Source organism: Hemicordylus capensis, chromosome 5 (genome assembly GCF_027244095.1).
Source record: "Hemicordylus capensis ecotype Gifberg chromosome 5, rHemCap1.1.pri, whole genome shotgun sequence".
NCBI lineage: Eukaryota > Metazoa > Chordata > Lepidosauria > Squamata > Cordylidae > Hemicordylus > Hemicordylus capensis.
Genome location: NC_069661.1, coordinates 30,065,211 through 30,089,846, shown reverse-complemented (window position 1 = coordinate 30,089,846; position 24,636 = coordinate 30,065,211). Strand labels below are relative to the sequence as shown.

The 24,636-nt window shown below is 41.4% G+C and overlaps 1 protein-coding gene across 1 annotated transcript in view; it reads left to right on the top strand.

Annotated features, from left to right (window-relative positions):
• STPG2 (sperm tail PG-rich repeat containing 2) overlaps positions 1-24,636 on the top strand; it is a 351,852-nt gene that overhangs the window by 58,791 nt on the left and 268,425 nt on the right. Inside the window, exons 7-10 of the mRNA XM_053258361.1 lie at positions 13,944-14,048; positions 16,712-16,871; positions 20,373-20,536; positions 23,143-23,232. Coding sequence (XP_053114336.1) covers positions 13,944-14,048; positions 16,712-16,871; positions 20,373-20,536; positions 23,143-23,232 — 519 coding nt within the window. The remainder of the gene's footprint in view (positions 1-13,943; positions 14,049-16,711; positions 16,872-20,372; positions 20,537-23,142; positions 23,233-24,636) is intronic.

Here is a 24,636-nt window from a genome sequence, read left to right as displayed (position 1 = left end):
GTGTTGGACCTGAGAGAAAGTTTACTGTGCAAAGGGTAGTAGATGCTCAAAAACACATGAACCTATAAAGCTGTCTTATACAGAATTGGATCATTGGTCCATCTCAGCAGTGGTCCTTCCCAATGTAGCTATTTAATATAGAGGCGAGTCTCACGATCAGCGAGACTCGCCTCTAAGGGGTTAGCGGGGAGCCCATTCTCCCCGGAGACAAGCAGGGTGGCCGAATCGGCCGCCCACATGACTGCTGGCTCTGTTATGGGGCCAGCTGGGGCTGGGGGGATCAGGGGCTGCGCAGCCCCCAGAAGCTCCAGCATGCCCTGCATGAGTGCGCAGGGCATGCTGGAGAGACCCCCGTGTCGGGAGGCTGCTTTTCAGCCTCCCGGTTGGGGGTCTCCTCGTGAGTAGCTGTGGCGTGGAGCCGCGCTGCAGCAACTCACAAGCAGAAAAACCGGGTTTGTGGAGCGCTCGCTCTGCAAACCCGGATTAACTGCCGGGCTACTTAAGTGAGTGACCCGCTTAAGAACCACCGGGCTCGCAGCTAGCCCCATTTCCTCCCATCGTGTGAATAGCCTCATAGTTTCAGTTGGTGATACCAGAAATTGGACATGGGATCTTCTGCAGGAAAAGGACTGAGCTACATCTCAGCAAGTATGCAGTATCACTGGAGTATGCCCCTTCCCACCAGATCGGATCTATTTTTAGAGTGTCTTCAGATTGGGGAAATATCCAGTTGGGGAGCGCAGGTGAAGGCATGTATCTATAACCTCAAACACACTGTTCTCAATTTTACTACCCCACCACTTCCCCAGGTTTCCAGTTTCTGCCCCTTCTTGCCCATCTAGCCAACAGGACACCATTGTAGCCATTAGGTATCCTGTGGGGCAAAGATTGCTGTCCATTTGGGTGCTGCATGGGGAAAGATGTATTTCATTCATTGGTTGTGTTTGTACTGGAGCATTTTGTAATGTTCAGAACAGACAGATGAAGTTGGACTTTGAACTTACGGAGGCATTCAAATATAACAGTAGTGAATGCTGACAGCAAAAATTGCTGAAAGACACAGTACACTAAGAAGAAGCATTGAGCACCAGTAGAAAAATATGAAGAAGTGTAAAGTGTTCACTTATAGCAGGAAAACTTCATTTGCATTATAATGCTTTTGTTTCTTGTATGGTGACTTATGAGAAATGACTTAAGACAAAAAACGGAAACCCCCCCCACCCCCATAAATGGTCTCTTTGGAGATTAGAGATGATAGCTTTCCTGAATGGGCTACTTCTATTACTACTACTTAACAGATACATAACATCTTTTGAGCATTAAAAAGTGCTTCACATGTATGATCAGCCATGTTTAGTACAGCCCTGTATTGTCAGTATTATTATCCTGTTCTTGCAGATAGGTGATAGACATGGAAGGAATAGTGATTTGCCACCCCAAAAAATCTACCTTGTGAGTTTATGTCTTGGGTGGATTTGAACTGGGGTCTCCCCAGCTCATGCTCTTACCCTCCAGAGACGTGAGTTTGAGTTTGATTTCCTACTTTCTCTGGCAAGCATCCTTTGCCTGCTACCCAAAGCCTCTAGTGTGAGACAGTTTTGTTGGCAACCCATGCCAATTCATAGAGGACGTAATAGTCCCATTGTGGTTCCAATATACGTTAAATAAAAAAGATCTAGCTCTGGAATGCTTCTGGTTCTTAGTGGGTCAGGCCACAAATGCAGGGTGATATCAGAAATTAAAGTTTCAGTTTTTGCAATATTTGCATATCCCCACCCACAGTAACTGATTAGTAGCTGTATATCTATTACTCTGTAAACTGTCTGGAATGGCCCTTTGTGGCAAACAACTTTCTTTACTTATTAACCAATAATCTAGATTCCTATCTTGGGTATTAATTGTAGGGGGGAAATGGCAGTTTAGTCCCCAAATAGTAAAGCAAAACCAGTTTGGTGAGAAAGCAGCAAAGCAAGAGGTCTTGAGACAGTTCTTTAGTATTGAAGAATAACAAGGATTTATTTAAAGAAAAGGTTACAAACAAATGTGAAAAAGTCTGTAGCTTATTTCAGCTGTAGCTCATGACTGAAGAGAGAGAGAGAGAGAGACTAAAAACAAACAGCCATATCTGGAGAGACAAAATGGAGACTAATATTGGAAGAACAAAGAGGGGAGGAGTTCAGCACTTTTATACACGAACCTAAAAAACCCCAGTGGTCACTATGAGACATTGCAGCTGAGAGCTGATCCTGCAAGGGTCCTAGCTCCAACATTAATGATAGCACTAGGAATTATATTCCAGAACAATCAACTTTCAGTTAATAGGTTACATGGAAACTGAAGAAAATTATGGTAACATAAAGAGTTAAGAGTTTCCAGCTGTTTGAGATAGAGCATTGAGAATGATGTTCTAACATTGAAACACATTTGCTCAAGCTTGGTGAGATCTTTGTTTTTAATTGTTTTACTTATGCATTAAAGAGGTCTTAGTATTTTGTCCGGAGTAAGGGAGAATTGTATATCATCACCACTACAGGTGAAACTCGGAAAATTAGAATATTTCAGTATTTCATGCTTATACTGAAAAGTATAAGCATGCATATGTATTCAGTACTTGGTTTGGGCCCCTTTTGCAGCAATTACTGCCTCAATGCGGCGTGGCATGGATGCTATCAGCCTGTGGCACTGATGAGGTATTATGGAAGACCAGGATGCTTCATTAGCGGCCTTCAACAATTCTGCATTGTTTGGTCTCATGTCTCTCATCCTTCTCTTGGCAATGCCCCATAGATTCTCTATGGGGTCAGGTCAGGCGAGTTTGCTGGCCAATCAAGCACAGTACACTGTATACTTTTCAGAGGTCCGATATTGTTCTATTCTTCAATCCTTGTCTTCTTGGTTCCATGTAATATTCTAATTTTCTGAGATTGTGGATTTGGGGTTTTCGTGAGCTGTACGCCATGATCATCACAATTATAACAAATTAAGGCTTGACTTATCTCGCTTTGCATGTAATGCGTCTGTCTCATATATCAGTTTCACCTTTTAATTTGCATTACTGAAATTAATGGACTTTTGCACGATATTCTAATTTTCCAAGTTTCACCTGTATATCGTTTTATTTGGTAACATAAAGAGCAACTCTGAGGATGAGCCACAGAGATGCCCTTTATGCGACCATCATTTTGTTAGAGTGGAGGAGATATTTCACAAATACTACCATGTTTTCTTGAATTACTGTAGATTAATGCTGAATGTGAATGACTTTCCCCTGAAGAAAAGAAATGTACTGGGAACATTTGTTGACAACTGCACAGAGGACAAAAAGTGTCTCTCTTTTTCTTAATAGAAGAAAAAATGGAAGCAACCAGTGAAATGAATGTTTCAATTTTTCAGCTAATTAAAATGACAGTTTCTCTGGTACAATGGTAGCTGCTCCCAGAGGCTCATCATCACATTACATGACAGTTTTCTCTTTGCTAATTAAAGAAATTTTTCCATGCAAACATGCTTTCATGTATCTATGTGTCAGGCCTTTTGCAATTGCTTCTTTATACACATACATCCACATATGTATGCGTCAACATACATCTTCTGTAAGCTTTGTTACACAAGAGCTCAGTAATAATGCATTGTACAAGTTATTTTGATTCTACACTTGATTCTATTGATCAGTGTCTTGGATTGTCCATATTCCTGCCATGTGTTTTCAGAGACACCCCCCCTACCCCTCATTTTTTTTAAAAAATGACTTCTACATAGTGGAAATCCTTGGGACATAATGTGATAGCATGATGAACCCAAGATTAATTCTCGAAGCCAGTAATTGTCCTGCAGATGATCCACAACCACCGTCCAGCCACCTCTGACTTCTGGGCAGAGGAGCCCCTCTTCTTCCTGGTCTGCCGAGGCTGTATCCCAGCAAGCTTTGGGCTGCTTGTGTCGCCAGACTATGAGCAGGGCATCAGGATGCCAGGATGGTTTCTCTGGCAGATGTTACCTGCCTGGAAATCATGTGCCCCCCAGCTGTGGGGAAAGGGCTGTCGTGGAGATTCCCCCCCTTGGCGATCCCTTTGTTGAAGCATATCCTGCCATTTGATGACAGCTTGTGAGCAGCAAAGGGACTCTCCCTAGGGAGAATCCGTTTGTTATCAATTAACAGCCAGGAAAATGATTGTTACTGTATAATATGAAGATCCCTGCATTCTCTTTGCGGAGGTCCTCTTTTAATCTCCCTGGGGAAAGACAGACTGTCTTCCCCAGTTGGGGAAGAAGAAACTTGGGGCCTCCCCCCTCCCCCGGGAAGAGAAAATTGGGCCCCTCTCTTCCTACCTTTACTGTTCAAATATAGACTGAATGCACCTTGAGATGCGACTCACGCCTGCTGGTGTCTTTCCCAGAATCACCCATTCTGTTTAAGCTGGACTAAAAAGGGAAGGGTTTCTTAGGAAAGAAAGAGAATGAAGGGATGATTGGGCCCCTCTCTTTCCACTGTAACTGTGTAATGACAGACCGCAAGAGCTTTTGTCACACATGCTGCCACCTGTATTCCTGATGATTTCTGCTCTGGGCATCAACACATTTTTTAATTTAACCATGGACATTGGTTAACCATAGGGATCATGGACATTGGTTGCCCATGGACCCCAGTAAGAGGGCATTCCTCCTGTGGGTCTGAAGCAACCCTTTCCATGCCCCCTACCTCCCGCCCCCCGCAGTGTGTTCCACAAAGCAGCCAACCCCCTTCCCTCCACCAAGCCCTTGGGACAACATGCAGTACAATGCCAGCAGAGGAGAAGCAGAGATTTACAACAATGCAGAAACCTCACCTTCCCCACTTTCCTGTGTGCATGCTGGTTAGAGGGCAGATAGCACTGACATAGGCACACAACGTGAAAAGTCAACACTTTGTTTTCCTGTCCAATCATTGAAAAGTTGCAATGGGCGTGGCCACTCCAGATGGATTGATCCTTTATGGGACCACGGCTGCACCCATTGGCAGTGTCCAAGCTTCCCCCAATTTAAGAGCAGTGTGCCCTTCCTACACCATACACCTGCCTGCCTTCCTGGCGGGCCAGTGGAAGATGCTCCCATGCGTATCTTGCGAAAGCTGCTCTTACTGCCCATGTCCATGGTGCTGCTTGGGATCCTCTCTGGTGGAACAGGGGTGAGTGCCCCATCCACGTCTTGCCTGGGCATCTTCCCGCTCCTGCTTGTGGGAGGGACTGGCAGATCTGGTTGGTCCAACAACATGATGTCCCCACTGTACTCTCAGATGTTGTGAAGGATGCAAGTGGCCACTATCACTTGTTGGACTATATCCTCCTCCACATCCAACAAGATGTTTAGGATGTACCATTGGGCCTGTAGCCTGCCAAAAACTTGCTCTACCACTATTTGTATGCTGCTGTGCCAGAAGTTGAAGTTCCTCTCTAAGACGCTCCAAGGTGCATGGTAGAGAGTTACTAGCCACAAGGCTGAATCCCTGGTCCCCAAATATCACAGGCTTCACAAGGCGGCCACTGACAGGCACGGATGATGCATTTACCCAGGTCCCAGCCCAAAGCTTTGATGTGAGAGGAGAGATCCAGAAGATTGCTGTGTCATGATTTATCCCAGATACCCAGTGAAGACATCCAAAGTAGCAGTGCATTGGAATCCCCTCTATGTCATCTGCTGGGAAATCCAGTTGTATGTGGCCTCATTTCTGAACTGGTTGTGCAGTAGTGACAGAATGATATCGGAAGGCCAGAAGTCCATAGACACCCTTGTCTCTGCATCCATCCACAACTTGGCATGGAGCTTCTTGCCTCCATCCCCAGTCTGGGTGCTCTCGGTTGCAGTGCCACTAGTGGATGGTGAGGCAGTGGAAGGATGCTGGGACTGCATGGCTAGTGCCAACTTCCAAAGCAGGGGATTTGAGGAGAAGGGCGTGGTACTCCAACCTGTTGTCTTCACGCAAAGGGTAAGGTGGATCGGTGGGAGCATCTGTCACATGCACATCTGGCCAACACTTCATGAGAGGGGTGTGCTCAGCAACCTTATTTACCACAGCAGTCATGGTGTGGGGACTCTCAAGGCCTTTTGAGAAGTTTGCCTCCGGTTTCGCATTATGTCCGAAGACAGCCTAATTCTCTTTTAACATCAAGTCAATTAACTCATATGGATGGATGCTTTTACTTCCACAGGAGCACAAATGCATGATTATTTGAAAAGTTCTTATATTGGCATTTTGAAGCTACAATGCTATATTATTGTGTGGATCCTAAGGAAACATACGTTTTTAGAACCTGGTCAGCAACTAGCTTTATGTGAGTATTTTGAGGGTGGTGTTTATGGTGGTGTCCCAGGGCTCAGATCTCCTTCTCCAGTGCAGCCTGTAGCAAATTGGTGTTGCTATAGCACTGTTCATGTCCCCTCTTCTTACTCCACTGAGCTGGTAACTATATGGCTAACTGTTGGTATTTGGACCCGGTTTTCCTTGGGATTTCCTGTTGTCATTTCCTATTTTAGAGTTTTGAAATAAAATAATGTTAAGTATAGTCTTGCTGGGTTAGACCAGTCCAGCTAATCCAGCATTCTGCTTTGAGTAGTTCACAGCCCAATTCTTCTGCAAAGCTCTCAAGCACAATGTGATGGCAACAACCTTTTCCTGTCCTTTGGTCCTAACATCTAGTATACTTCTGATTAAGGGGATTCCATTTAGTTGTCAGGATTATAAACTATTGTTGGTCCTATCCTCATGAATTTGTCCAATCTTTCTTAAAAACTATCTAAACCAGGCTTCCCCAACCTGCGGCCCTCTAGATGTTGCCGAACTACAATTCCCATCACTCCCAGCTACAACTTATTGTGGCTGGGATGATGGGAATTGTAGTTCAGCAACATCTGGAGGGCTGCAGGTTGGGGAAGCCTGATCTAAATTAGTGGACATCACCACATCAAGTGAGAATGGATTCTAGAAGTATGTGTTGTATGAAAATGGTGCCAGCTGACATGATGTGTAAGTCTAAGGGACAGAAGACATCAGCTGTGGATAAGGAAGCAGCAGCACTGCTTTTTCCAACTGGTGGTTGTGCAAACAGTGTCTGGTTTCCCTTATTTGCTGTATTGAGAGAAACTGTGGGGACGTTGCTTGTGCAACTGCTGGTCAGAAATGGTGGTGCCACTGCTTCGGTGTCCACAGAAGTGGCAGTGCCATGTCTTTTGTCCCCCTTAATCGCTATATTGTTTTGTCTGTCCTGAGCTTATCACAAGTTATTTCCTTTGGGAGGAGAGCTGGTCTTGTGGATTGATTAATTGATTGATTAAGTGCCATCAAGTCGGTGTTGACTCATAGCAACCACAAAGATAGATTTTCTCCAAGATGATCTGTCTTCAACTTGGTCTTTAAGGTCTCTCAGTGGTGCATTCACTGCTGTCATAATCGAGTCCATCCACCTTGCTGTTGGTCATCTTCTTCTTCTCTTTCCTTCAATTTTCCCTGGCATTATGGACTTCTCAAGGGAGCTCGGTCTTCGCACAATGTGTCCAAAGTATGATAGTTTTACCCTGGTTATTTATGCCTTGAGTAAAAATTCTGGATTGATTTTTTTCTATGATCCATTAGTATGTTTTCCTGGCTGTCCATGGTATCCTCAAAAGTCTTCCCCAGCTCCAAAGTTCAAAAGCATCAATACTTTTTCTGTCTTGCTTCTTCAAAGTCCAGCTTTCACATCCATGGAGTGTCACGGGAAAAACCATTGTCTGAATTATTCTAATCTTTGTAGGTGTAGACACATCACGGCAACTAAATGGCCTTTCCAAGGCCTTCATTGCAACCCTACCAAGTGCTTGTCTGTGGCATATTTCTTGACTGCTGGATCCTTTACTGTTGATAGTTGATCCTAAAAGACAGAAGCTATCCAGCACTTCAGTATCTTCGTTATCAATTCTGAGGCTGGTTGCTGTACCTATTGTCATTAGTTTAGTCTTCTTTACATTTAGTTGTAGTCCCATTTTTTCACTGTGCTCCTTGACTGTCATTCTTAGAGTTTGCAGATCACCCACATTCTCAACTATCAGAGTGTCATCAGCATAGCACAAGTTACTGATGTTTCTTCCTCCAACTTAAAATCACGCTCATCTTCTTCCAATCCAGCTTCTCTAAGTATATGTTCAGCATATGTTGAATAATAAAGAGGCAGTATACAGCCTTGTCTTACTCCATTGTTGATCTGGAACCAGTCTGTTTCACCATGTTCCGTTTGGACTGTGGCTTCCTGTCTTGTGTATAGGTTTCTCATGAGAACAGTGAGATGTTCTGGGACACCCATTTTCCTAAGGATATAGCAATAGCAATAGCACTTACATTTATATACCGCTCTATAGCCGAAGCTCTCTAAGCGGTTTACAATGATTTAGCATATTGCCCCCAACATTCTGGGTACTCATTTTACCGACCTCGGAAGGATGGAAGGCTGAGTCAACCTTGAGCCCCTGGTCAGGATCGAACTTGTAACCTTCTGGTTACAGGGCGGCAGTTTTACCACTGCGCCACCAGGGGCTCCTCTATCCCACAATTTGACATGGTTGACTCAATCGAAGGTTTTTCTGTAGCCAGTAAAGCACATATTGACTTTCTTTTGGTTTTCTTTGGCTTTCTCAATTATCCAGCATGCATCAGCAATGATGTCTCGTGTTCCTCGGCCTTTTCTGAAACCAGATTGAACATCCGGCATTTCCCTTTCCATTTAGGGTTCTAATCTGCATTGAATGATCCTGAGCATTATTTTGCTAGCATGTGATATTAAAGATATTGTGTGATGGTTTGCACAATCAGTTAAGTCTCCTTTCTTTGGTATGGGTATGTAGACTGACCTTTCCCAATCTGTTGGCCACTGTGCCGTTCTCCAAATTTGCTGGCATAGTTTGGTTAGATCCATGACTGATTCTTCTGTTGCCTGCCATATTTCTGTAGCTGTTCCATCAATTCCTGTAGCCTGCTGACTTGGTAATGACTGGAGTGCTGATCTAACTTCATCTTCCCATACTAGAGGTTCTTGCAAGTAGGGAATGTCTTCTAGAGTATCTGGAATGTTGATGTCCCTGCTGTACAGATTTTCAGTATGCTCCTTGCATCTCTGTTAGATCTTCTCTGAATCAGAAGCAAGCATGAATTGTCCCCTTTGCTAAGCAGGGTCCACCCTGGTTTGCAATTGAATGGGAGACTACGTGTGTGAGCAGTGTAAGATATTCCCCTTAGGGGATTGTGCCGCTTTGAGAAGAGCATCTGCATGCTTACATGCAGAAGGTTCCACGTTTTCTCCCTGGCATCTCCAAGATAGGGCTGAGAGAGACTCCTGCCTGCAACCTTGGAGAAGCTGATGCCAGTCTGTGTAGACAATACTGATCTAGGTGGACTAGTGGCCTGACTCAGTATATGGCACCTTCCTATGTTCCTATGACACTGAGCTGTAGGGTTGTAAAAGGGGGGAAATGATTTTGTTTTATAAACTTATATTTTGCCTTCTTATCCTCCAGGGACTTTCACTTACTGTGTTTGTGACACTCCCTCTCTCTCTCTCTCTCTCTCTCTCTCTCTCTCTCTCCATTTCATATCTATAAAAGGAAATCACTAGTTACACTATGTCATGTGTCATTATACCATGCAGTGAGACTCAGAATGGGCTATGCATATAAAGGCTTGGTTTTAAATAGTTTAAAATAGGACTGTGTTGGACTTCCTAAGCCAGTGTTGAAATTCATATATACGTTGAATTGGATAGGATGCTGATTGCCTTTTCCAAACATTTAAATGCTTTTCAGAAGGCAACAAATAGAAGTGGAATGCACTGTTCAGGGTATGTTCTCAGTAAGTTCTGAGATGGGTTTAAATGGAAGAAAAATGGATGGCATAACGGTGAAAGGTTAATAGTAATCACCTTACATTAGTGAATACTGAGAGAAACTTTTTAAGAAATATAAAATATTTATCTGCTGATGGAATTTTCAGTAGGTGAGATCTCTTAGAATTAATCTTACTTTGATGTTAATTTCTTTATGAATATTTATAACTTCCTCAGTACAGTTCCTCTGCAGTTACTTTAGTATAGTACATAAGCTGGTAGTTGCATCCCTTCTGTCCAAAATCTGTTCACCAAAATGGCCATTGAAAGATTAAGACGGGTACATAAATTGCATGTTCTATATTTGCAGTGGTGATGCTAGCAAACATCTGGCATGAGAACCTTCATATATTTCTTTCCCAGATAGTTTAGAAAGATACTATACGATGTCAAAGATAAGATACTATGTCAAATAGTTAAGCTTAAGGAAATGTTAAGGAAGAAACAACAAAAAAGATGCTGATATATCCCTTTGGGGGGGGGGGTTGAAGCATAAGCTAGGGCAATTGATATAAAGTTTCCCCAGTAAAATACGTTTTGACTCTGAATATTCTTTTGCAATAAACCATTTATACAAATATAGTTTATGCCTCATATATTATTGATTGATTCCTAAGTTATTTTTCGGTCTCTAGCTACATAACATATCCTCTATCGTGTTCAACTGATTTAAGTCTTTTAAACATTTAATTAGTTCAGTTTGTCCCTATAGAATGGGTTTATTTCCTTTATTAAAACACAGGATGTATTTGAGCCTTGAGTTAACTAAAATTTATGTTGCAATTATGTAAATTAGCATTGCCAATACAAAATCTTTGCTATAATGTAAGATGGAAGACATGCATTAAACACTAGCTAATCAAGCATTAGCAATTGGTCACTAAAAGTACTTCCTACATCTGTGACTCCTTCATTAATTCCATGCAACCTGTTATGAGTGCCTTGTTTCCTTTCTTAGGACTGTGGTTCTCTAGCCATTTAGTGAAAAGCTCAGCTGAGATAAGAACCATACGGAATACACTTTAGGTTAATAAGCATTTATTTTAAAATGTGTTTAAATGTTTTTTATGGTACTTCATTGAACAAGAGCAGGGATACTTAATGAGATGCATTTTTATCAGCACTTTAGTCTTTAATTTTTTTGGCACATTTAGGAAAACAAATTATGATAATTTTTGATTCTCAATTTCCTATGTGGGAGGCAATAGCTTACAACACAAGGCATAGGCATAGCCTTTATTTCGGTGTTTGACCAGCATAACAACAAAATAGACAAAGTATGTGGGGATTTCTGACTTGTTTCTGGATTATCAACCCTGCATGCCTCCTGACCAGTTATTTATTTATTCATTTAAAATATTTATACTCTGCCCCTCCTGTATATTACTGCTCGGGGCAGCTCACAACACTGATAAAATAGATACAATGTAAAATAAGACTAATAAAATTAACCAAATTAAGTTAAAAATCGAAGCTAAAACCACAATCAGAATTACAGTTTTTAAAGTTTCAAATTAAAAGTTATTTAAAAGCTAAAAACTGGGAATTATAAAAACTAAAGAAAACACACACAAAAGAACCTACCATATATAAGCAACATTAAAAAGCTTCTTCAAAAGATGTGTTTTTAGTTGTTGTTTTTAAAAAAACTGAGGGAGGGAGCATCGTGAAGCTCTTCAGTGAGGGTGTTCCAAGGTTCAGGAGCCACAACTGAAAAGGCCCCGTCTCTAGTCCCCGCCAACTGGATCTCTGTTAGTGGTTGGGCTATGAGCAGAGCCTGAGATGAATAGCGGATGGTCCTGGCAGGTTCATATGGGTGAATGTGATCCGGCCATCAGTCCTGATGTTTTGTTGCATGAACAGAGTCTGCCTCATTCATTTCAATGGTAGGAGTGGCTAGACATCCTAGTGAATGTGTGTGGATTCCCTGATTTTAAAGTGAACAGCCTAGACCCATGTTTGCATCTGAGTGCTTTTCTGTACACCAGAGTCATTGAGTTAGTTTTTCATTGTGCTGCACAGATTGAAAACAATTGATTTAAATTCGAGATTCATTCATTCATTCAATATATTTGTGCATCGCCCCAAGCATACGTCTATGGGCAGTTTGCAACAAACATAAAACAAATTAAAACAGAAATTAAAACATTAAAACAGTTTAAAACCACAATTCTAGTTAAAAAGCTTGGGTGAATAAATGTGTTTTAAGAGTCATTTCAAAAGCTGTCAGAGATGGAGAGGTTCTTATTTCGGCAGGGAGCACATTCCCAAATTTTGGGGTGGCAACAGGGAATGCGATTCCCTGAGTAGCCACCAGTGATATGAAACAATTGCAATTTTCAGGCCTAGTTTGCCTTGTTGGTGAACCTGTTTTTAACTTTTGGGCTGAATTGTATAACCAGTTTTATAACTTTTGCAATCATGTTGCAATCTGTTGTGGCAGTCTTTTTGTTCTGATCACAGCGACCTAAACTTTATTGTGATGAGATGCAGATGTGGTTGCATAAAATACAGTGAAGAGCCAAAAATGGTTAACTGGGACTGGGCTTGCCAAGAAGGAACTTCCTAAACAGTTTGCATATGCTGGATGACTTGCAGTTTGGGTTTATACTGTCTGGAGTAAAAAGCACTCATTGTACCAAGACCAGAGTCCTTGAATTGAAGCAGTCCGCCTGACCTTGAGGGAAATATGTGTAAGCAAAAGAGGGGATTTTTGTTGTTAATAGTTCTCCTCAATTCCTTGAAGCTTATCTTTTTGTGGGAGAAGAGGGCAGAATGCCATGATTACAAGATTGTGTTTTCGCAGAGTCTGTTTTTCTGAGCTTGCCCAGTCCCCACAGACTAGAGAAAAGACCTATAAAGGTCTATACTCTATACGTGGTGATGCTGACTGGGGAGCAGGAGGGGGTGCTGCAGTCCCGTGTGCCTGCTTTTTATGAGAGTACTGGGCGGGGGGGGGAGCGGCAGGGCGGGGGCTGGCAGGTAGGCAGTGCCTCCCCTGCCCCTTAAAAAATCCCCCCGCCCTCCCGGGAGTGCATGGAACCAGTTCTGTGCACATCCCTCCTGAATGTTTGAACTGAGGTACAGTCCTAGTGGAGAGCTCCAGTCCTCAAGGTAATCTGCCTTAGATCTTCTCAAAAGATAGATGCATCTCAGGCCATTGCCTAAAACGAAATATGTGGTTCATATCCATAGTGTATCATTATGAGGAGGAGAGCTGCTCTTGTGGTAGCAAACATGAATTGTCCTCTTTGCTAATCAGTGTCCAACTTGTTTTGCATTTGAATGGGAGGCTACATGTGAGCACCATAAGATATTCCCTTTGGAGCTGTGGTTTCCAACCTGTGGTCCTCCAGATATGGCTGAACTCCAACTCCTATCATCCCCAGACAAAATAAATTGTAGCTGGGGATGGTGGGAGTTGTAGTTCAGGAACTTTTGGAGGACCACAGGTTGGGAACCACTGCCTTAGAGGATGGGGCCGCTCTGGGAAGAGCACCTGCCTGCTTGCCTGCAGAAGGTTCCAACTTCCCTCCTAGGCATCTCCAAGATAGGGCTGAGAGAGACTCCTGCCTGCAACCCGTGAGAAGCCACTGCCAGTCTGTGTAGACAGTATTGAGCTAGATGGACCAATGGTCTGATGCGGTGTAAGGCAGCTTTCTATGTTCCTATCATTGTTTAAAACTATTCTTTTCAGACATGGTGGTGGTGTGGTCTTGAAAGTCTTGCAGTAATAAATGAAGAATTTTGGTTTATAGATGCTGAGCATAGAAATGTCAACACTTTGTACCCCTTTTTATTATTAATACCTTGAAACTGTTTGCAGCTGAAGTGGTCATTGCCGTTACTGGAGTAAAACAATGAGCATGCTAGTCTTTGACGCTCATCATTCTTTCTCTGCTGCTTAGTGTTTTTCTCAAGTTTATCTTTGTTACATTTCACATTAGTGATACATTTTAAAAATGAGTGGTCTTGCTTCAGAATTAAATAGTCCAACAGTTTCAAGGGTCTCCTGTATCCGCTCCTTTTAAAGTCATGTTTGTTTTCACTGTTTTACAGGGTGTTCCAGGCCCTGGAAAATATGACATAAAAAGTCAGTTTCGTAAGGCTGCGGACGCAGCACAAACTGAAACTCAACATGCTCCTTTTCTTTCACTTGCCCAGGTAAGAAGTAATAGACCATTTTTATTTTGCATTTCCCATAAGATTGTTATGCATATTGAATGGTGAGATGTTCAATGACGGGATTAATAGGGTTTCGGTTTATTTGGATAAGATATATGTACATGTATTTGTCATATGTGCTGTTTTGCAAATATTCAAGCAGAATGGAATGGAGACAGACTCCTACAGTAAGCAGTCCACAAACAAATCCTGCATCAGGTTCCCAAAGCACACCAAATTAGATACTCAGCTCCCTTTGCCTGTCTCTCTGCCCAAATACAACTTGGTATTTTTTCTTTATGCTCCTCTCTCCAAACACAAATAGGTGTGATGTACTAAAGAGACATTCTTGGCCACCAAGGGCCATCAACCTACTTTTGTTAAGCCCCTAATCACTTAGCAAAACTGTATTATGGAGCCATTTGCAACTATCAAAAGAGCCAAACTCATTCACTAGCACAAACAGCAAAATCTTGAAATAAAAATGTGATGCCACTCAATCAGTCTTTTTCTTGTTAACTATTTAGTTCCTTTCTCAAGCTTTCTTGAACCCCAGATGTTGCTCCTTGCCTACATTCTAACCATTAGCTCTTCTAACCTTCCTTGGAGTCATATCAGCTAAACCAGGCCTGCTCAACTTAGGCCCCCTCCAGCTGTTTTTGAACTACAACTCCCATAATCCCTAGCCACAGTGGCCAATAGACAGGGATTATGGGAGTTGTCGGCCAACACCTGCAGGAGAGCCAAGGTTGAGCAGCCCTGAGCTAAACTAATTAAAGTCAAACAGCAGATAAGATGCTAGTTCTGTCAAATAAACTACTGTATCTCAAATTTGGCTAGCAACTTTGAAATGGATCAGTATGTCAAAGGCATCTTATCCATTCCAGTGCCCTTCTAGTCTTCTATAATGTGCTGTACATAGGACTGCCATTGAAAATGGTCCAGAAGCTTTGATTGGTGCAGTCTGCTACTGCCAGAATGTTCATAGGCATTTGGCGGAGGTTAGCCCTAACACCTGTTCTGCACCATTAGCACAAGTTACCAATATGCTTCTGAACCCAATTCATGGTACTGGTATTAACCTTTAAAGCCCTATACAGCCTGGAACCAGAGTACTTTAAGGACAGTCTATGCCTATAATAATTTGTCAGGGCTTTAAAATCTGCCTCACAGGTCTTGCTCTGTGACATACCACTGTCTAAGGTTTGATTGGCAGAGGCCAGCAACAGGGACTTTTCAGTGGTGATGCTGCACTTCTGGAATGCCCTCCCTGTAGAGGTCCACCAGGTGCCCTCATTGGCAATTATTTTATATATATCTCTGGCAAGACTCTTCTGTTGTAGGAAGACTTCAGTTGAGTGTACTTCCTTGGTCCCTTGTGAAACCCTTTTAGCTTATCCTGATTGTTTTATTTGCTGCAGTTTTGCTGTGCTGGATTTTTTAATGCTGCTAAATTTTGGGCTTTTATAGTGTACTAGCTGGGCCAGGCGCAGAGCACCTGCGCCTCTAGTTTGCCTTGGCTGTTTTCTTTCCCTGCCACCTGCTAGCTGCCAGCGCTTATTTTTGGCCAACTGGCCACTCGCCCTCCCATTGGCTGGCTCGGTCCACCACCTCTTCCTGCTTGCTGTCCAGCCCGGCACCTCCTGCGGGCAGCCGCCTTTTCTCACCATCCGGCTGGCCCACCACTGCGCTTCCTCTTTGTGGCTGGCCAGACGGCCCACCACCACCACCACCTCCGGCCCGCTGCTGTGCTTCCTCCTGGTGGCCAGCCGGCCTGCCACTTCCTCCGGCCCACTGCCATGCTTCCTCCCGGCGGCCGGCCCGCTGGCTACCCGCCCGACTGCCATTGCTGTTTCCTTCCCTGTTGCTATCTGGGTAGCTGCTTGCAAACTCTCGCAATAGCTCCCATGCATGGGATTATCAATGGGTACGTTTAGGAGAATTATATATAGATATTGTTTGTGGTTTTATTGTTTTTATTACTTTTAGGAACTGCCATGTGTGGCTGACTTGTCTGAAAATGGATTATAAATCCTTTAGATCAGGAGTGGACAGACTTGGCCTTCCAGCTGTTGTTGAGCTACAACTCCTATCTTCTCCATGCTGGGAGCTGTAGTCCAAAATGGGAGCTGTAGTCCATGCTGGGAGCTGTAGTCCAAAAATAGCCAGAGGGCCAAGTTTGCCCACTCCTGCTTTAGATGATGATGATGATGATGATATAATATAACAGTAGTGAACACTGTGATGATCTACAAAGTATAGCTTCTGCAGATGGTGCATCAGTAAAGTTTTATTTTAGGATTTATTTAGGGCTTGTCAATATATGCACATTATCTTCATTTTCGGGGACAGGCCAGAGTTCTGTGGCAGAACACATGTTTTGTAAGCTCCAAATTTAGTCCCTCACATTTTCCGTTAAAAGGCCCTCGGATTCCAGGGCTGGGAAACATCTTTGCTTGATACCTTGGAAAAACACCACTAGACAGAGTAGGCAGGACTTGATGGGCCAATGGATTCACTCAATAAAAAGCAAATTCATATGTTTATATTTTAATGATATAAGAATCAGAATGTTGTGTTACTCCATAATGGGTCTCTTTCTCTCCACATTGGTATTTAAATGGGTTGTTGTCATTGATTTATTTCTTCTTGTTTCTCCTTAGAGGTTTGCACCTGTAAAATCATCCACTCCAGCTCCTGGCACATATAATGAAACACGCTGTGCTCTCGAGTCCTTGAAAAAAGCATCTAAATCAAAAAATATCCCATTTGGCCATACTTCTGTTCGTTTCACCCAAGACTACAGGTGCCACAAAACACCAGGTTTGTAATTAATCTTAATATATCCTGTGGAAAAGTCTATGTGACCCAAAATAAGGCAAGATAAATAGACTATGAAGTTAGTAATTGATATGGAACTATATTACTAAACCATATTCTCTATAATATATGTATTGAAGTGGGGTAAATCAGATAACTGAATCTAAGAATTACTAGTACCACAAGATGTCTCTGATAGACACTGATGTGCAGCCCAGTCTTGAGAATGGTTTGAGATATGTTAAGACAGTGGAGAAGAACTCCACAGTGGTGAAAAAAACTCCATAGTTCTTTAGAAACTGTAACTTCCAACAATGGATTGGCCTGCTGAAGGTGTCTTCATAATGATCAAGATGCACATACATATCCATCGAGAGGTACATACAAAAGTCATTTCATGGAACAATGGTTGTATCATAACTTTTTTTTAAAAGGTAAGTGCCAAAGTAGCATCTCTTTGAAGATTTTCATACCCTGCTGATTCTAGCTATATTGTAATTCTAGTTCAGATATAAGACCATGTTTTGTGGGATTCATGGATTTGCTATCACAAGTGTTCTTTTAATATCAGCAATGCTGAATTAGCCAGTAGGCCCTCTTTGTTATTTTATTATATACTTAAATAAAAGTCTTCCCCTCAATTTAGGTCTGTGGTTGTGTTGGGAAGCACTTTTTCTAAGCAATACAGTGTGAGAATGTGGTTCCGTTTAGGACAAAATATAGAATTTCTCTCTAGCCTCTATCATCCATCAGCATTTCAGGGAGCGGGGAAGGGAAAGAGAGATCAAGACCAAATTTGGATGCACAATGCAATGGAGAGCTTTTACCTGGAACTGGTTAAAACTGAAGCATTCTTGCAGTTCCTCATTGGATTCTCAGCCAAGAGTAATGGTTGTACTGCCTGCTGTAAGGATCTCTTTCCAACTATGCTCCACTTGTATATTTTTTAAAAATGCACCATAAAATGCTCTGTGCTTTCCATATTCAAAGGAAAGCAGAACGCCCGGACTGGACCTCTTGCTGGGAAGTGAGGAGCATGTAACAATGTTAAAGTAGAGCCACTACTGTTCAGTTTTTCAGCTTTTTAATTTGTGTTTCCTTTGGATCCTCTAACAAAGGATTTAATTTAACAAAGAGCCCTGTTCTGATTGGTTTTGTAGTGTTACTGTAGTGGGAGAGTTGCAGCTAATGGTCTAATCCTTTGCTTACTTATTGGGGAGCAAGTTCTATCTAGCTCAATGGGACCTACCCCCAAATAAGTGTGCAGAGCATGGCAGCCTAAGAAATTTCCCAAATAACATTATCCAAGTGTGCATATTTCCTAGGATATTAAAAGAAATGAGGCTTTGCTGTGAATACTTACTGCAGTTGCCAATGACTTCTCCACATATTCCTTCACATCTGACAAGGTCACCCTTGTTGACAGTCAGAAAAAGCTATTTATCCTTGTGCTGCAGATCACACTAGTTATCCTAAGATTCTAGAGGTCATCTGCACTATAATATGACAGTCACTTCCTAAGACAAATAGTACCTATTAATGGCACTCCCAAGAGTGCTTTTTTTAAAAAAAAAAGTACTTTCAGTGAGGTTTATATAAATAACAAGCTGAACAGGACGGTTGCAGATACTTGGGGATGGGGGAAAATCTGCTACAAATGGGCACTTCTTCCAGTAATGTAGGGTTTGGACGGATTCCAGTTTAGTGCTTTTCAAAGTTGTTTTCCTTGTAGAAAATGTATATGTGAGCCTGGGAAAGCAAATGCAAATGATTCAAAATGTACCATTAAAGGACACTGTTCAGTGACTCTTCCTTGTGTTTCTGGGCCACCTATCTTGAAAGTGTGCTTATGATGTATTTCCTCTTCTACTTTATTTCTGTCTGTTGCTCCTCTCCTTGTTCCCTGTCCTCAACTGCATGTCTTTGCTCGTGTCCTTTAATCTGCAAGGAGTATGGCCTACCATTTATCTTCACCACCAGCAGCGTCTTTTGCTGAGCACAACAAAGTGGTTGCAGTGCTGCGGTGCTAGGAGCAAAACCAGATAAAAGACTGCAGTTTCATCCATCCAGGAAGTAATATTTTGGGAGTCATTTTCCATACTTGATCGTGTCCAGAACTAAAATAACTTCTAAGTTCTTTATTAATAAAGTTCTGTGGTTCAAAGCAGAAGCAAAAGTAGCAACAAAATGACACAATTACAGTATTACAATAAATATATGATTAGAAGAGAAGATCTTAAAATCGGATAAGAATATAATCCATCATGTTATATGTATAAAAGTAGATTCATCTCCAAGCAGTCACTATTTATCAATAGCATAGTGCTTTCAAAAATCACCATGCAGTAAATGCAGGTGTTTCTCTAATATGATGATAGGGAACTCCAGCACCTTATCCTATGGGCTTCCGAAGCAGAGTGCCTCTAAACCCATTTTCAAATTAGACTAGAAGGAAAAGGAAAAGTAGCTCTTCCAGGTCTGATGATATATAATTTTCATATTCTTGCACCACATTCTCTGTGACTATAATGTTGTTGTTCACGAATGTTTGGGAAAACAATTAAGGAAGCCTAAATTATATTTTCTTTTTTGAAATTGTTGCTTAAGAAAAAGGTACATAGACATTGAGGTTGTTCACACATGCAGCCTAGCCTAGGCTAGGTCAGCCCAGCCTAGCTAGGCTGCGTATGTGAGCGTCGGGATTGAGCCTGATCACGGTGTTGTCCCCACGCCAAGCCTGAATATTTAGCCTTGGCTGGCGATCGTCCGCATGATCGGCGCCAGGTTAAATGGCTTTCCCCCGCCCGCCGCCATTCCCAACAGCAGGCCAGGGGAAGGTGCAGCTGCACCGAGTGCTGAGCACCCTGGGATATGGGAGGGGGTGAAGTATCTCCAGTCCCAGCGCCTGCTGATGCCACACCACTACTCGTGGGGGTGATTGCTGGTCAAATAAAGATATCTACATCTGCATCTCATGTGGTGGGTGTATGGTGGGGCAGAGTGGAAGGCAGCCGCTGCTCATCTGCCGGGGAAAGCAGGTGAGCTCTTGTCTTCCCCATAGCCCTTTGCAGCGGCTGCCGGAGGTTGTGTGAAAGACCTCATTGTGTTAAATGATAGTATTTTACAGGGGTTTGGTTTTTTTTTTTGGAAGGAAACAGATCTAGAACCTAATTTGAAAACTGAAGTAGACAAACCAGAAATGATCATAAACTCTGAAAGGTGGAGTCTTGCCCCATTAAAGTTAGGAGAATTAAACGATAAACCTCAGTGGGCTTCTGTCTTCACCCGAAGACTGCTGTCCTGCCTACAGTTAGACTGCTTAAATCCAGTTGACTTCAGTGGGATCTGGATTGTGGCCCCAATAACTATATTACATGCAGTTATTTTATTTTAGCGAAGCACAGTTTCCCCCACTAGAATTACAGGGTTGAATTAATGGCTTATGGTTAAAAAAACAACAACAATAGCTTTCATGCTTATGATGTTTTATTGTGCACTCTGTAGGTCCTGCATTCTATAATATTCTTAACTATGGCATCACAACGCAAAGTCTTAAAAGTGCTGTTGTGGAAAGAAGAAAGAAAGGAGCATTTGGTTCTTCGGTTCCTAGACTCCTATATTTAGTTAAGAGGGAAGCTTTTACTACTCCTGGACCAGCTGATTATCAGGTAAATTGGACATTTTATTTAAAAGGTAACCCCAAACAACTTAATTTATAGTGACTGTCAACCAAATGTGTCACACTCAAATGAATGAGAGGGCCAAAAGCTTCCCCCCCCAAATAGTCAAGGGTGACATTTACAGATTTTCATCCAATTGGTTTCACAACAAATATATAACAAATAAACACTTCTACTCATGGAGGATAGGATAGCTACTTTCTACTTCTCCAGTCTTGTACATGACATGTTATCCTGGATTTCTCAAAGATGATAGACAGAAGTTCCATCAGTAAGTTCTTTCAGTTATCTTGAAGATGTGAACTCCTTATCAGTCTTGAACTACAATCCTGATCCTTCACCATTCATGCTGTTTTTGTGAGGTTGCACACATTTGCTCTTTTGTAGAAGACAAAGACAAAATAGCAGCTGAGCATTTTCAAATTTGCTTTGTAACTTCTTAATATTTCATCATTCCAATAGAAAAGCAGTGAACACTGGAGTGTGGCAGTTCTCTTGGTGGGAGGCAATGAGACTTGAGAAATCCAGTCCAAGCCCATGAGCCAGCTTGGTTTTCTGCCTCCAGCTGCTCCATTGGAAACTCTAGACATTTAACTTAGTCACTCCTCAACCCATCAATTGTGAGTTTTACCCCCACCCCGCTTTTCAGTTCTACATACCTTCCAGGATGCATTCCTGTGCCCATTTATCTGTGACTTACTTGCAAGTTATTTGGGATATTATTTGAGATCAGTGGGACTTGTCATTTGTGAGTGCTTTGTGGTGGACTGGAATGTGCAATATGCCAAAAGCCGAGGTTCACCAATAGTGGGAATTGGGGAACTGATGTATTGATATATATGAAAACAAAACCATGTGTTGTGGTTGTCTTTTATTGAAGTACAGTATATGCTTTTGTAGTTGTATTCCACAAAAACATATGCCATAACATATGCCTGATATGTACATCTCACCACCTAGAGATTTACATATCAGGTGGCATTAAAATACGATCAATAAATATTAAAATATGATAAATAACAAATGTGTTAGTCTTTAATGTGCCATAAGGCATTATTCTACTTCTCCTCTGTAACAGGATAACACTATCCTTTTGGAAGATAATGTGAATAATCTTTTTTGACTAAGAAAATACTCTCTAAACAGGAAAGAAATACTTGTGTGGTTGGAAAAGTTACATGGATCGATTAATTCATAAAAACGAAAGAAAAGAAATATTCTCTGCTGTACTGGCCAATTACCGTAATAAAGTATATCAAAAGTATTGTCTTCAAATATTGAGAAGTAGCTAATATTTCAGTACTCAGCTCTACATTCAAGTTAGTAAAACAGGAAAATGGCCTCTTTCTCATGCAACATCAATTAATTAGCATAGGTTCTCTCTCTCAAGTTCCATATTATCAAACATATTAAATATGACTACCTAAGAGCCCCATTAACATTCCCCGACAGCTTAATTTAACATGAATTATAATCATGTGGGGAGGAACTGAATACATATTACCAAATATGTTAGTTGTAGGGACAATTTTCTTCCACATTTCTCAAATGCAAATAATTTTTTCCCCTTAGGTCTTAATCAAGCTGAAGAGCTAACATATATTATCATTAGAAGTTATTATAGATAAATTTAGCGATGGGTCTCATGATAGAGGAAAGGAGGAGGAGGTGGTATGTGCTATTAAGATTTCTTATAGGGGCAAAGTCATCAAATGTTGTTCTCCAGGCTTTAAAAGGCATTTATAAAACCAAATAAAGTTATTACCTCCGGTACATTTTTAGTATAAAGCATCACTAAATGTATTTGACGTTTTCCACTTACAAAATATTTTAAAATTCCAGCGTTTATTTCTATACATTGATATAAATTTTCCTCAATTAGACCAGCATTGCTTAATGAAACTGAAATTCTAAAAAATAATTACCACCGCTGTATTTAATTATATCTGCCAATTTGCATTGCCTGTTGCTTTTGATTAGTGAGAAGCTGAATATTAGTCAGTTTCCATTTTCACATCAAAAGTTTTCCTTCTGACAAAGTAGAACTCCAGCCGGGAGCAACTTGCAGGCTGAGGCAGGAAGAGAGGAGTGAGGGGACAGATATAGAGGAGACACATGCTGAGGAAGGGAAGAGCTCTTTGCAGATCACCTCCTGCAGATGTTAGGAAGAAGGAGGCTGTTTGTGTGTCTTTATTCTGAGTTCTAAATAGTGGCAAGTTAATAATTCTAGTGGAGCTGTGCACACACAAGTCGTTTCATGATACAATTCTATTTATTTATTTATTTGAAATATGTATAGCCCACCCCTCCAGTGCAATATGGCTTGGGGGCGGCTCAAAAGCATGATAAAGCAATCAACAATATAAAATTAATAAAATAAGTACAAGCACTAAAACCAGGAACTGGATGGGAAATGATCGTGATCAGAACATTTTTTGTTTAAGGGAGTTTGTAATAAGATTCATTGATTCTTCTACAAGGAGGCTAATCTTATTAAAAGTATAAAGCAGTAATATATTATAAACGAGGGATTGGATGTTTAGAAAAACCAACCAACCTGTAACAACCTCACACTTTGTGTACTCACATTTCAGACCAAGGAGACCACTAAAAAACCACGTAAAAGACAAAAGCAGTTGTCTGTGTTCGTGTCAGCAACAGAAAGAATTCCAGTGGTTAGCTCGGTAAGTTGACTCCAGAATGGTTCCTCTGAGTTTATATTGTATTACATTCAGTATCCTGTTCCAAAAATATAGAGTAACTGCGAAATTGATATAGGGACATTCTAACTCCACTGAAGAAAATATTTGTGCTAGCATGCACATCTCATGAAATGCTTCATTCTAAGGAAATAGCATTAAAATTGGTTTAATACACTTTAAATTTGAGTTCTCTGTAAATGTATCTCAACAGAGAATAGTTCAGTTCACGGAATCCAGTGAAGTTTGAGAATGTTTTGCAAGTGAATATAAGCAGTTGTGAACATAGCAAACATATGTGTAGTCAAATTATCCTGACATATATACATTCCATATTTCTTCAGCTAAGAGCTATGGTGTTAATTAGATAAGCATCTGCCTTCCCTATGGTATGTAACGGAGAGACAGGTGTTTAATTGAGGCTATTTAAGCACGGCGTTAATTACACTTTGCATCTTAGTCCTCATACAAACCTGGATTGAAAGACAACAATTTCTCTCTTGTGTAAGGAATCAAATTTAGAAAGATAAGCTGTTATGTTGTAGACCGAATCTGTGGGAGCAAATGTCAATCACGTCAAGAACAAAAGCAGTTCACTAACTTGAGATTTGTATCAAATATTGGTGGCCATGTTGGAATTGCAGAAATAAAGCCAAATAACTGGTGATGTGAACTCTTCTATTGAACCAGCCGGTGGTTAAAAATGTGCAAGTAGCTATGTTTGGCTGAAAGCAAACATAGACAAACTAAGTTTTCTGGGTGTAAAAAGATGGCATCACTGTTTACATATCGGTATTAGGTTTGAACAGAAGCCTGTCATGACCAATAATTAGTTTCCTTCCGACCAGAGAAGGAATGATAAGTTCCATTAAAACATGGAATATGTATTAATTGTCATACTAATTAATTAACATATTAATTGTCATCTAGCAAATCCAACGCAGAAAATGTAACGGTGCTGCTAAGCTGGTCTTTCCTGCTAATGACTAATACTATCAAAAAAAAGCATAGCATCTGTTGTGTAGAATTGTGCTAAAATATTATCGGCTGACATGATGTGTAGCGTGCCACAGGTGGTTCTGCACTGCCTGCATTGTTGCAGGTGTCTAAAATAACACTGTTGCTGTTGATCGAGAGCGCTCTTGTGCTAATGCATAACATTGTGTATGGCACTACAGCAATTATTTCAAATGGCTGTAGTATCGTGCAAGCAGAGTGGTGCAGATGCCCATATTAGCGCAAGAGCACTCTTGCTCAACAGCACTGGAGTTGTTTTAGAAGCCCATAGGTGGTACACTGTGCATCATGTCAGACATTGTAAAATAAGGCTCCTTCTCCACTCGCCTACCTCTTTAGCTTGGAATGTGGTATATCCTCAGGGAATGAGAG